At 36.6% G+C, this 14,970-nt stretch overlaps 2 protein-coding genes across 7 annotated transcripts in view; one reads left to right on the forward strand and one right to left on the reverse strand.

Moving 5' to 3' along the window:
• Positions 1 to 14,970, forward strand: part of LOC147571554 (uncharacterized) — a 197,300-nt gene that overhangs the window by 121,807 nt on the left and 60,523 nt on the right. The window contains 3 exon segments of the mRNA XM_086696292.1: positions 5,498 to 5,570; positions 11,963 to 12,106; positions 13,009 to 13,080. Coding sequence (XP_086552418.1) covers positions 5,498 to 5,570; positions 11,963 to 12,106; positions 13,009 to 13,080 — 289 coding nt within the window.
• LOC147571557 (pleckstrin homology domain-containing family M member 1-like) overlaps positions 1 to 14,970 on the reverse strand; it is a 198,821-nt gene that overhangs the window by 16,068 nt on the left and 167,783 nt on the right. For 2 of the 6 annotated variants that reach the window (XM_086696250.1, XM_086696236.1), the window contains one exon: positions 12,426 to 12,550. The exons of the other annotated variants lie outside the window; for them this stretch is intronic. The gene's annotated coding sequence lies outside the window, so the exon portion shown is untranslated. The remainder of the gene's footprint in view (positions 1 to 12,425; positions 12,551 to 14,970) is intronic. 6 annotated transcript variants of the gene reach the window in all.

A 14,970-nucleotide genomic window follows, 5' to 3' on the forward strand; every position in this document is an offset into this window, starting at 1 on the left:
TTTTATAATTAAAAGTACACAGTTTGACATATGCACACACCTATAAACCTGTCATCACAATCAAGGTAATGAACACATCCCTGACCTGCAAAACTGCCTCATGCTCCTTTGTAATCTCTCCTGCCTTTTTCCCATCCTGTTCCTCATCCGTAGGCAACCACTGATCTGCTTTTTGCCAGTATAGATCCATTGGCATTTACCAGACTTTTATAAAATGGGTATATTCTTTTTTGCAAGATGCTTTCATTCAGCATAATTATTTTGAGATTCATCCACGTAGCATGTATCAGCAGTTCATTCTTATTTATTACTGGCATAGCACTCCATTTTACTGATACACTGGTTTATCTACTTACCTGGTGAGGCTCGTTAGGCTATTTCCAGTTTGGGGCTCTTATAAATAAAGCTGTTATGAACAGTTGTGTACAATTTATTGTATGAATGTATGCTTTTCCTTTCTCTTGAGTAGTTACCAAAGATTGGCTGGTTCACATGGTAGGTGTATGTTTAACGTTTTAAGAAACTGCAAACGGTTTCCAGAGTGGCCACACCATTTTACATTTCCACCAGCAGTGTATGAAGAGGTCCAATTCCTCCATATCCTCGGGAGTGCTTGGTGTAGTCAGTCTTTTTAATTTTAATCATTCTAATAAGTGTGTAGTAGTATCTCATTGTGGTTTTAATTTGTGTTTCCTCACTGATTAATGATGTTGAGCATCTTCTCCTGTGCTTATTTGTCATCTGTGTATCTTCTTTATAAAGTGTCTATGCAGAGCTTTTGCCCGCTTTTAAAGTTGGATGGGTTTTGGGGCACCTGGGTGGCTCAGTCGGTTAAGCCGCCGACTTCGGCTCAGGTCATGATCTCGCGGTTCGTGAGTTCAAGCCCCGAGTCGGGCTCTGTGCTGACAGCTCAGAACCTGGAGCGTGTTTCGGATTCTGTGTCTCCCCTTCTCTCTCTGACCCTCCCCCGTTCATGCTCTGTCTCTCTCTGTCTCAAAAATAAATAAACGTTAAAAAAAATAATACAAAAAAATAAAGTTGGATGGGTTTTTTTTGTATTTCTGTTTGTATTCTGGATACATGTCCTTTATGAGATATATACTTAGCAAATATTTTCTCCGAGTCTTCTACTGAGCACATTTTTCTCTGAGTGTCTTCATTTTCTTAAGTGTCTTTAGAAGAGCATTAGTTTTAATTTTGATGAAGTCCAGTTAGTTTTTTTTTTCTTTTACATATTGTGCTTTTGGTGTCACATGTATGAAAACTTTGCCTCACCCAAGGTTACAAATGTTTTATTATATGTTTTCTTCTAAAAGTTTTATGGGTTTTGGTTTTGCATTAAAAAATATTTTTTTAATATTTTTATTTATTTTTGAGAGAGAGAGAGAGAGAGAGAGAGAGAGAGAGAGAGAGAAAGCACAAGTGGGGGAGGGGCAGAGAGAGAGGGCGACAGAATCCAAAGCAAGACTCCAGGCTCTGAGCTATCAGCACAGAGCCTGAGGCGGGGCTCAAACTCACCGGGAGATCATGACCTGAGCTGAAGTTGGCTGCTTAACTGACTGAGCCACCCTGGCACCTCTGGTTTTGTATTTTAGCTCTGTGATCTATTTTGAGTTAATCTTTGTATGTGGAATAAAGTATGGATCAGAGTTCCTTTTTGTTTTGTTTTGTTTTTGCATATGGACCTTCATTTGTTCCAGCACCACTGTTGAAAAGATTGTATTTTCTCTATACTTTCTATACTGAAATTCCTTTGTAGTTTTGTAACAAATCATATAAATATACATATATATTTATTTCCTGGATTCTCTCTTCTGTTTTCAATATAAAGTAATACACCAGTAAAGAAAGTGGTGAAAATGAATAAGAGAATATGATAAAAATAATTTGTAATAACATTAGTCAATACTTTTATATATCTAGCACATCCAATTATCCTAGTTCTTTTTTCTCTGCATCCATTGTGCAAATTGACACTAGACACTTCAAACTAGATCCATACTTAGAGTCTGTGAAAACTTCGTACAGTGTTCATTAAAGAAGGATGTAAATACGACTGTCAAAACCACAGAAAGTTCAGAGCCATGTCGAGAAAGAAGTTGCTGCAGCTGAGGTTAAACAGGTTGTTTGTTGCCTGTTTTCTCCTCTATGGTTTTGATGGTTTCCTGGCTCACATTTAGGTCTTTCACCCGCTTTGAGTTTATTTTTGTGTATGGTGTGAGAGAGTGGTCCAGTTTCCTTCTTCTGCATGTTACTGTCCAGTTCTCCCAGCACCATTTGCTAAAGAGACTGTCTTTTTTCCATTGGATACTCTTTCCTGCTTCGTCAAAGATTAGTTGGCCATACATTTGGGGGCCCGATTCTAGGTTCTGTATTCTATTCCATTGGTCTATGTGTCTGTTTTTGTGCCAATACCATACTGTCTTGATGATTACAGCTTTGTAGTAGAGCCTGAAGTCTGGGATTGTGATGCCTCCTGCTTTGGTTTTCCTGTTCAACATTACTTTGGCTATTTGGGGTCTTGTGTGGTTCCCTACAAATCGAAACATTGTTTCCTCTAGCTCTGAGAAGAATGCTGGTGCAATTTTGATTGGGATTGCCTTGAATGTGTAGATTGCTTTGGGTAATATCGACATTTTAACAGTATTTGTTTTTCCAATCCATGAGCGTGGAATGTTTTTCCACTTCTTTGTGTCTTCTTCAAGTTCTTTCACAAGTTTTCTATAGTTTTCAGCATATAGATCTTTTACATCTTTGGTTAGGTTTATTACTAGGTATTTTATGGTTCTTGGTGCAATTGTAAATGGGATTGATTTCTTGTTTTCTCTTTCTGTTGTTTCATTGTTGGTGTATAGAAATGCAACCAATTTCTGTACATTGATTTTATATCCTGTGACTTTACTGAATTCATGTATCCGTTCTAGCAGCTTTTTGGTGGAGTTTTTTGTGTTTTCCATGTAGTGTATCATGTCATCTGCAAAAAGCCAAAGATTGACTTCTTCTTAGCCAATGTGGGTGCCTTTTATTTCATTTGCTGTCTGATTGCTTAAGCTAGGACTTCCAACACTCTGTTAAATAACAGTGATGAGAGTTCCAAAAGCAAGGGAAATAAAAGCAAAAATGAACTATTGGGACCTCATCAAAATAAAAAGCTTCTGTACAGCAAAGGAAACAATCAACAAAACTGAAAGGCAACTGATGGAATGGGAGGAAGATATTTGCAAATGACATATCGGATAAGGAGCTAGTATCCAAAATCTATAAAGAAGTTACCAAACTCAACACATGAAAAACAAATAATCCTGTGAAGAAACAGGCAGAAGACACAAACAGACACTTTTCCAAAGAAGACATCCAGATGGCCAACAGACACATGAAAAGATGCTTAACATCACTCATCATCAGGGAAATATAAATCAAAACCACACTGAGATACCACCTCACACAGGTCAGAGTGGCTAAAATTAACAACTCAGGAAACAACAGATGTGGGTGAGGATGTGGAGAAATGGGAACTCTCTTGCACTTGTTGGTGGGAATGAAAAGTGGTGCAGCCTCTCTGGAAAACAGTGTGGAGGTTCCTCAAAAAATTAAAAGCAGAATACCCTATGACCCAGCAATAGCACTACTAGGAATTTATCCAAAGGATACAGGAGTGCTGATTCATAGGGGCAAATGTACCCCAATGTTTATAGCAGCACTATCAACAATAACTAAATTATGCTGATTCATAGGGGTAAATGTACCCCAATGTTTATAGCAGCACTATCAACAATAACTAAATTATGGAAATAGCCCAAATGTCCATCAACGGATGAATGGATAAAGAAGATGTGGTTTATATATACAGTGGACTACTACTCGGTAACGAAAACGAATGAAATCTGGCCATTTGCAACAACGTGGATGGAACTGGAGGGTATTATGCTAAGTGGAATAAGTCAGTCAAGGAAAGAGAGATATATGTGTACACTCATGTGTGGAATTTGAGAAACTTAACAAGAGATCATAGGGGAAGGGAAAGGGAAAAAATAGTTTCAAACAGAGAGGGAGGCAAGCCATAAGAGACTCTTAAATACACAGAACAAACTAAGGATTTATGGGGGGGTGGGGATCAGGGGAAAGTGGGTGATGGGCATTGAGGAGGGTACTTATTGGGATGAGCACTGTATGTTGTTGTATGTAAGCGATGAATCATGGATTCTACTCCTGAAGCCAAGAGTACACTGTATACATTGAATGTTAGCTAACTTGACAATAAATTATATTAAAAGAAAAACACACACAGAGAAAGTTGTCCTCTCTCTTTTCTTACAGCTTCTTAAGTTATGAAGGTAAAACAAAATGCAATTAGAATAATCCACTAGGATCTTTATTTGCCACCTACCATTCTCTGAATGCCTGCTGATCAAAGTTTTTAACTGCAGATTTTCCTTGATAGACTGGAATGAGGAAAGTTTCTGTCTGCTGTCAATGCTCCAGCTGCCACAGGGGGATAAATGTAGAACCGGTCAAATTAAAATTTGGCAATATGGAAGTAAAAAAATGTATCTGATCTGTCCCAAAGAGTTGTTATTTGCATGGAAATAAAATCATCAGTTCATTTGAATTCACTGAATTCATTGAATCACATTCAATATATCGCACATTGAATTCATTGAACCACATTCAATATATCACACAAAAAGGAAATACTGTGTTTGAGGGCATGGAGTGGACACGGAGTTGAAGATGTGCAGTAGACAATGGTCTAGCCTAGAAATAGAAACTTGAGAGTCAGCAACATACAGTTTGTAGTGACAAGAGAATTCAGGAATGGTTTATAGAGTGCAACAAGAAGAGGGCCAAGGACACTGAAATGCTAACATTTAAGTAATGGTGGAGAAAGAATAGTTTATAAAGGACGTAACAGGAAGTAACTAGAACGAACGGTAGGAGAGAAACCAAAAGAAAGCTATAGCAACAAAACAAAGAGAAAAAAGAGTTTGAAGGAGGAAAGTATTAGATAAGACCAACAAATTAAGAAGTATTCATTAATTTGGGAATGAAAGAGGAAAGTATTAAATAAGACCCCAAAAAAGTATTCATTGATTTGGCAATAAATAGTTAATGGGTGAACTTGGTAAAAGCAGTTTTGAGAGGGTGGAAGCTAGATAAGACCAGTTTGATGTGTGAATGACAATATGATTGTGATGAATAAGAACACTTCTTTCCAGAAAATAGTTTGGGAAGGAAAGGAAAAGGAAAGAGTAGTGGTTAGAGGGCATCATCTAGGTTCAACAGAAGGCTTTTTAGAAATCTAGACTTAGGAGCTGGTTTTGACATGAATAGGATTTAAATAGGCAGACTGTAGATTGCATTCAGGACAAAAGTTTACGTAGCTAGAAAACCATAAGATGCCTTAAGGGCCAGCAAGAGAACCGATTTAGCTCGCTGTGGAAGTACTTTATGTTTCTTGAATCTACTAATTTTTCTTTGTTCTGTTTTTGTCTTCACAGAAAAGGGAGATACTTCTCTAAAGACTGCCCTTTTAGCACTGAAGAGCATTAAGCGTTTTCGAGATTTTAGAGGTGAGAATAATTAGGAAGTTTTGAACACAGAATATAGGAAATTTTTAGCTAGTTGTTGAAAAGTGATGGGCTACTTACATCAACATATAACTAATATGCTACAAGATTAAATGAATGGTATACATTCAGTATTTTGGGTATTCAGATGAAGGTGAGCTTCCTGTGTTCATGTAAGTCTAGTTTGAAACATTATAAGTTTGTAATTGAAGCAAATAATATGTCTTCTAACAAGGTTGCCAAAAATACGTGACCCTAAAAATGTTTTAATAAATTTAAGGTTTTTGATTAGGTAATACATTCACACAGATCATAAATAAAAAAGTATTGGAGCACTGGGTGGCTCAGTTGGTTAAGCGTTCGACTTCGGCTCAGGTCATGATCTCACAGTTCATGGGTTCAAGCCCAGCATCAGGCTCTGTGCTGCCAGCTCAGAGCCTGGAGCCTGCTTTGGATTCTCTGTCTCCCCCTCTCTCTGCCCCTCCCCTGCTCATGCTCTGTCTGTCTCTGTCTCAAAAATAAAAATAAAACATTAAAAAAAATTTTTTTAAGTAAAAATAAATAAAAAAGTATTTAAAGATACACAATGAAAATCTCCTTCTTGCCTGGTCTGTTCAGTTCCTATTCCTTTTCCCCAGTAACTAACTAATAAGTAACTAGTTTCTTTTTTTTTTTTTAATTTTTTGTTAATGTTTTATTTATTTTTGAGACAGGAAGTACTTAGATCGTTCGAGAAAATATGAATATATGTATGTATATATATGTATGAATGTATATATATATATATATATATATATATATATATATATATATACACATACCTATCCCTCCCTCACTTTTTACGTGAGAGCATGACATGTACATTGTTCTGTATCCTTGATTTTTTAATACAGTAATATATTTTGGATATTTGTTCATATCAGAATATAAAGGCCTTTCTCATTCCTTTTTATAGTTGCATAGAGAACATGTGAATTCTCATTCTGATGGAAATTTATTTTTATTTAAAAAAATTTTTTTTGTTTATTTATTTTGGAAAGAGAGAGAGAGGCAGAGTGTGAGCAGGGGAGGGGCAGAGAGAGAGAGGGAGACACAGAATCCGAAGCAGGCTCCAGGCTCTGAGCTGGCAGCACAGAGCCCGAGATCGTGACCTGAACCAAAGTCAGACGCTCAACTGACTGTGCCACCCAGGCACCCCTGATGGAAATTCATATATTTAACTTATTGGGATCAGTGATCCTTCCAACTTGAATCTTTGTCTTTTCGATTGTGGTACCAAGAAACATTTTGCAGCGTCCCATGATGGATGCTCTAACTTTTGAGTATAATTTTGAAAATATCTAACTCACTTTAAAAATGAGTTAATTGCCTAATGTTTTAGGAACTTACCAAAACTCTTCTTTAACTCTTATTTTCAGTATTAAAAGTATCTTAGGGTCAAAAGTACATAGTTTTATCTCATAGTCTCTAAAGGTATACTTTATTTTCTTTGGTTTCAAATAATATCATTAATGGTTGGCAAATAATATTTTTGCATAGTGTTTGATGTTTTACCAAGCACTTTCACATAATTTATTTTTTTATAATTATTCTTTTTTTAAAAATATTTATTTATTTTGAGAGGGACAGAGACTATGAGCAGAGGAGGGACAGAGAGAGGGACACAGAATCCAAAGCAGTCTCCAGGCTCTGAGCTATCAGCACAGAGCCTGATGCAGAGCTCGAAATCACAAATTCACAAATCGTCATGAGATCATAACCTGAGCCGAAGTTGGACGCTTAACCGACTGAGCCACCCAGACGCCCCTCACATAATTTATTTTTTAACTATTCTTTATGACTATCCTGTTAAGTAGAAATCTTACAATAAAGAAAGAGAAAAGTGAAGTTCGAGGAAATTGTACCTTACCTAAGACCCCACAGCAAGTGTTGGACTCCATGTGCAGATATTTCTTTTACTGTATTGTAGTTTAATGGTTCAGTTTCAAAATTCATTCAATGCTGTAACTTACCGATTAATATTATCGTGATCAGCACACATGTATTGAACACAAAAATATGCATAAAGTAGGCCGTGAGAAATCTTAAAATCTAGATGAAAAGATAGGTCATTGACATGAAAATATAACTAGTATTCTGTAAGGGCAAATTAGTGATGCATATTATTTTAAGAGTTTGGGTGAAGATTAGATTCCTACGAAAAAAATGGAGGAACTGTGAAGGAAGGGTAGCATCTTGCTTGATAGGTAGAGGGAAAGCCAGAAAACATTGACACCTAGAGATTTAAAAGGGAAGAAAAGATCAGAGGTGTAAGTAGGATTTGAAAGATAAGGAATGAGAGATAGTTGGTAGGTCTACATTGGAGGAGCTGTTAAATGTTTTGCTCAAAACAGGTCTCAATACACTCTTTGGGCAAGAGAGTGTCAGGTACTAAGCTGTCTCTAAAGATTGATTTAACAGTGGATTGGACTAAGGAGCCACTAGAAGCAGGAAGATCGTTTATTTAATCCATTCAGTCAGCAAATGAGTGACACTATGCTGGTAACCAAGACAGGTAAATACTGGTCTCTGACCCCAGAGAATTCACTGAAGAAAGACAGCTGAGCAAATAAATAACTACAAATTGTGCTAAATGTTAAGGAGGAAATGTACAAGGAGGCGGTAGAGCGTTAAGGTGCAGTGACTTAATTTAAATAGGATGGCCAGGGAAGCGTGTGTTCTGACATGTGACATTTAGGCTGAAACCTACAGGATTAGAAGGAATCAGCTGCTGGAAGAGTTGGCAGAAGCGTCTTTCAGACAAGAGGAAGAAGCTGTGAATGGTTCTAGGGTAGGAAATAACACATATGTTTAAGAAACTGAAAGGCCTTTCTGGCTGAAGTCTAGTGAAAAAAGGAGAGACTGGCAAAAGATGATGTTCGAGTGATGGTCATGGACCAGATCATTCAGATTCTTTAATGAAAATAAAGGTAAGGAATTTGAATCGAGTTCAAAATATAATGGAAACCAATGAAGTGTTTTTATTTATTTATTTATTTATTTAATGTTTATTTTTGAGAGAGAGAGAGAGTGAGCAGGGGAGGGGCAGAGAGAGAGGAAGGCACAATCTGAACAGGCTCCAGGCTCTGAGCTGTCAGTACAGAGACCAATGTGGGGCTCGAACTTGCGGACTACGAGATTATAACCTGAACCGAAGTCAGAGGCTTAACTGACTGAGCCACCCAGATGCCCCCAATGAAATGATTTTAAACAACAGAGTGATATGATCAATCTAGTCACTCCCGTTGCAGTGTGGAGATTGGATTGAGAGAGGGAAAGAGTGGTATTTAATAGTATTTAGAAACATTTGGAAATAATACAGGCCTGGGGAGGTGAGGACCTGAAAAGGGTCCTCAGTATGGACTAGTAGGGAAAAATGAATGAAAGAGATATGCTAAAAGGGGAAAAAACTGTGGTGTCTGGGTTTAGAGAGAAACAAATGAAAACAGAACCATGGGTTCCAACTTAGGTTAATGAAGGAATGAATCTAGTTGAAAGTATATTTATTTCAAGTTAGTAGCAATGATGGTACCTCAGAGACTATCCAGAGAAATAGGCACATGAGAAAAGCTGGAGCTGTAATTTGGCCATGTAATTGCCTCATGGAGGTAACAGCTGGATAACAATCAGGAGAAATAAATCTCAGAGATAATATAGAGAAGAAAAAGCAATGACCAAGACCTTCTAGGCTAGATTCTTAATCTGTTTAGTCAATTTCTTTACTTTGATTGTTTTATCAATCTTTGAGTTAATGCTAATCCCCTTAAGGTAAAATGAGAAAGATTTTACCATCTTATGGATAGATGTCGCATATCATGCATAAGTCACTTCTCTTTAATTGATAAATGTAATATAATTCCTGAAGAGATGTTTTTGTGGGAAGGTGTTGGAGGAAATGATTGACAGCATGATCTTACAGTTCTTCCAGAAGAATAAGAAGAGAATAAGGAGAAAATAGGAGTTGGAAAGGATGTGGTGAAATGAATGGCTTTTTTTTTTTTTTCACTTCCTACGTATTCGTGTAAATTGGGCCAATTCTTCTGAAAGAAAATTCTAAGAGGGTTCATTATTAGGATTCCACTGAATTTTGGTTTAGAAAGATAGGATGCAGTGGAATACTATGTGGTCATTTAAAAATAATACTCCTAGAATAATATGCTGACAAGGGAAAATGTTGAAAATACATTGCTAAATGAAATGAAACTTGATATTAAAGAGTATTAAGACCAAACACCGTTAAAATGTAAATCATTAAGCACGTGGCATGGCGTGTACTCATTCTGTAATTGGAAGGAAGGAGGCTAATTAAGACGTGAGGGCAGGTAGTCAGCTACCCAAATTGTACAGAGGACGGTGAAGGCTAAGATTATTAGATCTGACAAAGAAGGGGGTTGAGAGGTTATTTGCTGTTCTTTGTAATAGCAGAAGCATTGTGCTCTGCATCAGAATGTTTGACCTGTAGTCTCATGTTTTCTTCCTCATGATCTTGGACAAATCACTTCATCTAAATATAAAATACAGGTATATGTGCTGAACTATAGATAATAGTACATGTCCTATATATTTCGTAAGATTTTTTTGTGGCTGTCAAAAGAAGTAATATAGAAGTACCCCATAAGTTATAAAAAGTGGTCAAATGTAAAGTAGTATCATTCCAAGAGGGCTATGGGGGCTTAAAATAGAGATTGGATGATGAAATAGGGGCAAGAAATACTAAATTACTCATTTGAGAAGCTCAGTAATACAGAATGGAGGGAAGTAGAATAGTAGGTAGGCATGACAATAGGCTAGAGGAATGGAAACATTAAGGGAGCAGAGGAGAAAATACATTAGTCAATAATCAAGTAACAATTAGTGAGTCTATTTGGTATGCATGGTAGAGATCGTAGAAGTATTATAGCACACGGGTCTTGTGCTCATAAGGGAGGTTATGGTGAGATGAAAGAAAAAAGACATTTAGAAGATTGTATACTAGATCATGTGGCACCAGCCACAAGAGCTACAAGAATTTAAGTATAATGAGAAGAATACATCTTATATATACTGATATTATGCCATTATTATATATCATGGTATATCAGAATGAACTATGATAATCTGGGGAAGCCTAAAGGAGCAGATGGACCTTGAACCGGTTGCTGGACTGGGGAGAGAATTTAGATGTATATTCTAGATGAGGAGACTAGCCTGCCCAAAGAAAACATGTGAGAATGACTTAGATGTCTGTGAGGAATAAAGTAGAAAGATGTGGGATAGATTTGGGAATGCACAAAATCTGAATGATAAAATACCTACTTTATAACAGTGCAAATTATAATATGGCTGAGTTTGTCTTTCCCCAAATACATAATGGAATTACTAACTACCTTATAGCTATCATATTTTTAGGTGTCTATTTCTAGGCAGAAAAGTTTTACCTGAATACAAAGGCAGTGTCAGCACATTTTGTACCTAGGAAGTACAGTCATCACAGTCAGAAGTTATAAATCCATATTCCAAAGTGCTAAATTCAGATTGATTATATACTATTAGAGAATAAATACGGGTTTTTCCTAGACAGAATACGTAAGTACTTAAAGTGCTAGGAAGGATAGTTAACCTCTAAAAAAAAAGCTCTCTAGGATCTTTCACAGCATCAGAAATTACGATCATTAAGACATTCTTTTGTATTACCTATCTTAGGCCACTATTAAAGTATTGTTATTAAATAAGAAGGAAACTGACACGGAGGGGGAAGCAAAGCTCTCTCTTCTGTTAACATTGGTTTCCAATTATTAAAAAAATAACAATTCTAGGTTGATGGGGGGTGGGAGGGAGGGGAGGGGAGGGTGGGTGATGGGTATTGAAGAGATGGCATCTTTTGGGATGAGCACTGGGTGTTGTATGGAAACCAATTTGACAATAAATTTCATATATTAAAAACAATAACAATTCTATCAGCAGATTAATTAGCGGTTACTTGTGTATACCAAGGTTCTCAGCTCTAAGTACAAGAGAATCAGTATAAGACAAATTAAGTTTAATAAAGGGACGGGAAAGAGGCAGATTTGAGGTGGCAGTGACTAGGGGCAGCAGAGAGATCCCTGGACACATACTGAAAGGATGTAAGAAACTTGAGAGGCAAAGATAGATGGACAGAAGGAGACAGATATCAAGGCTTAATTTCTACTATGAGTTTGCCCTATAAGTGATCTATTTTGTAGGTATACAATGAGAGTTAGATGTGTATGTACCTCAAGAGAGTGTTTAAGGTGAATGCTTAAAAAATGCTAGGTATCTATATTAGTTTTTTGAATCATAGTTTAAGCTAATTGTTTAGAATTTGCATCTAAACTGAAAGTATTTTCTCCGGATAGAGGTTAATGAACTTGCAAAGGCGTTAAACAAAGTCACCAATGAAAAAGTTGTTGTTGATGATATAAAACCTATACTGAAAGGCTTGGGGATTTATTTGCCAGAGGAAGAATTGCAGGAGATGCTTACATCCATTTCTCTGGATAGTAAGTATTTCTTTTCTGAGTCATTTATTCCATATCACACTCGTGTTTACTTTCACTCATAAACCCACAGAGCTGATTGATTAGGAATCAGATGCAGTGAGTTCAACAACATTAGATTTTCCCTATTAGGCTTGGCTGAGAATTTGCTTTGGATTAGTCTCATATTGAATTATCCTAGGGATGTATAATCTTCCTGTCTTCATCCCATCGCTTTGCCTCCTGAGGTTTGAATCATACGTTTTTATTGGACAGGAGCTGTGCAGCTCTCTCAAGCCCCTGAAATGCAGGGCCAAGCCTTAGTGTGGTGACACACACTTACCAGTTTGGTTTCCCCACGGTCCTCAGAGGGCTACAGTGGTGTTTTTGGAATCCTGCCAGTGGGAGGTTTAACTTACATGCAGAGCAAAGGGGTACTTTTCTTCTTCTTCAGTTCCAAATACATGGCTAATAAAAAACAAAAGATGCACACTTCCTTTACTAATATATCTTTGCTTATAAGTATATATATAGTCTCCATTAGGTATTTCGGTTGGGGTTTGGTTTATGGTACTTGTAGGGAATATCTTCTTCCCTCGTAACATAGATAGTGGTAGTAGGACTTGTAATGCTGAAAAATTCAGAGAATGTCATACCAGAGAGGAAACTTACCAAAAAACAATGGTCCCAAGTGGTTAAAATGTGTGTAAAATTCATGAAACACTCATTGGCTCTACAAGAAAAAAGACTGCAAGAGTTATCATAATCATGTTCCTTTTTATAGTCTGAGGTGTGTTTAGCAGAATCAGAGTTAGAAAACAGGACTAACTTGGTTCTGAAGATTTGGTAAGCATGCATATCTTTTGACCTCATCCCTTTGTATCTTTGGGTGAAAGACCATTCATTTCTTGATGTTTCATTTTCAGACGAGGGGAAAGTGAACTTAAAAGATTTCCTGACTCAGTTAATGAAAATGCCATATCTTACAAAAGTTCAAAGTAAGTGAGAATTTTTTAACAATAAAAATTTTGAGTGGAATCCTTTAGCTTTGATTATATGCATTTGTGCAGTTTTCTAATGCTGAAGCACATCATGTATGTAACAAATGTACTTTGGATGATGAATCAGGAAGGGATCCTAGTCCTGACCTTTTCTTGACTTAAATTTTATGAACTTATAGTATTTTTCCATCACTCAAAAGGGATTAACTAAGTGTTAATAGCTGAATGAATAAGGAAACCATAAAAAGGATGAGATCATGCCATTGCAGACAACATAGATGGACCTAGAGGGTATTACGCTAAGTGGAATAAATCAGACAGAGAAAGATGAATGCCATATGATTCAAATTATAAGTGGAATCTAAAAAAAGCCAAACAGGGTCACCTAGCTGGCTTAGTTGGTAGAGCATGTGACTCTTGATCTCAAGCTTTTAAGTTCAAGACCGAAATTGGGGGGGGGGCGCCTGGGTGGCTCAGTGGGTTAAGCGTCCGACTTCGGCTCAGGTCACGATCTCACAGTCCGTGGGTTCGAGCCCCGCGTTGGGCTCTGTGCTGACCGCTCAGAGCCTGGAGCCTGTTTCAGATTCTGTGTCTCCCTCTTTCTCTGACCCTCCCCTGTTCATGCTCTCTCTCTGTCTCAAAAATAAATAAATGTTAAAAAAAAAAAAAAAAAAAGACCCAAATTGGGTGTAGAGTTCACTTAAAAATACAAAGAAGAATTATAAATAAATAAATAAATAAATAAAGCCAAACAAAACAACAAATAAATAAATAAGCAAATAGCAGAATCAGACCTATAAATACAGAGAACAACTTCATGGTTGCCAGAAGGGAGGGTCTTGAGGGTTGGACAAAAAGGGTGAAGGTGAGAGGGAGATACAGGCCTCCAGTTATGAAATGAATAAGTCACAGGAATAAAAGGCACAGCATAAAGAATACAGTCAGTGATATTGTAATAGTGATGTAATGGGACAGATGGTTCACACTTGTGGTGAACAGAGCATAACGTATAAACTTGTCAAATTACTAAGTTGTATACCTGGAACTAATGTAACATTGTGTGTCAGCTATACTAAAAAAAAAAAAAAAAAATCAATGTTACCTTTTCTTTTTTTATCCTATTATATGTTCATAAAAATGGGATTTTATCATGAGAAGATTAACTATTGAAACATGTAGGAATATGTTGAAACATACAAGCTTCCTCCATATTTTGTAAGAGGTATTCATCTCATTATTCCACTGCCTTAGCCATGAGGCATTGAATGTAATCTGGTTTTAATGTGTTCATTTAATTGACATCTCCAACTGTGAGATATCTGTGATATCTGTGGAACTTCTGGGTCTCCTTGGAGCCTTTGTTCTTGAGATTAATTGAAATGGCTTAATTTCCTCTAAATTTTAATTCCCAAGATTGAAACTGAACAAAATTCAGAAGGCCTAATTTAGGTAGCTACAAAAATGAAATTATTCCCTAGAGTGTAGGTGTTTAGGATGTGACCCAAATGGTATGTTTTTTCAACTGACAAAATATTTTGTCCTTAATCTCTGGTTTTCTGAATGGGATCTATAAAACTCTCCTAGGTATGTGGTTTATAAGCAAATCTCTTACAGGATTAATGTTTATGATGTGATAGTGTTTATCATAATACGTTTAAAATGTGTTTTCTTACTTGAACAATTGAACCATGATACTTTCAGAAATGAATGTTACCTTTTTTTGGTATTGATAGCAGTGCTAACTAATCCTTCCATTATTTGGGGGACTTTTTGTATGTATGTGTTGGATATATCCGAGTATCCACTGAATGAAAAAAATTAAGAATAGTCACATCAAACTATGGCTGGTTATCTAATTTTTGGCAAGAGAATTGCTAGAATTACTTT

Source organism: Puma concolor, unplaced genomic scaffold (genome assembly GCF_028749965.1).
Source record: "Puma concolor isolate L17-30 unplaced genomic scaffold, mPumCon1.1.hap2 unalloc_scaffold_22, whole genome shotgun sequence".
NCBI classification, from domain to species: domain Eukaryota; kingdom Metazoa; phylum Chordata; class Mammalia; order Carnivora; family Felidae; genus Puma; species Puma concolor.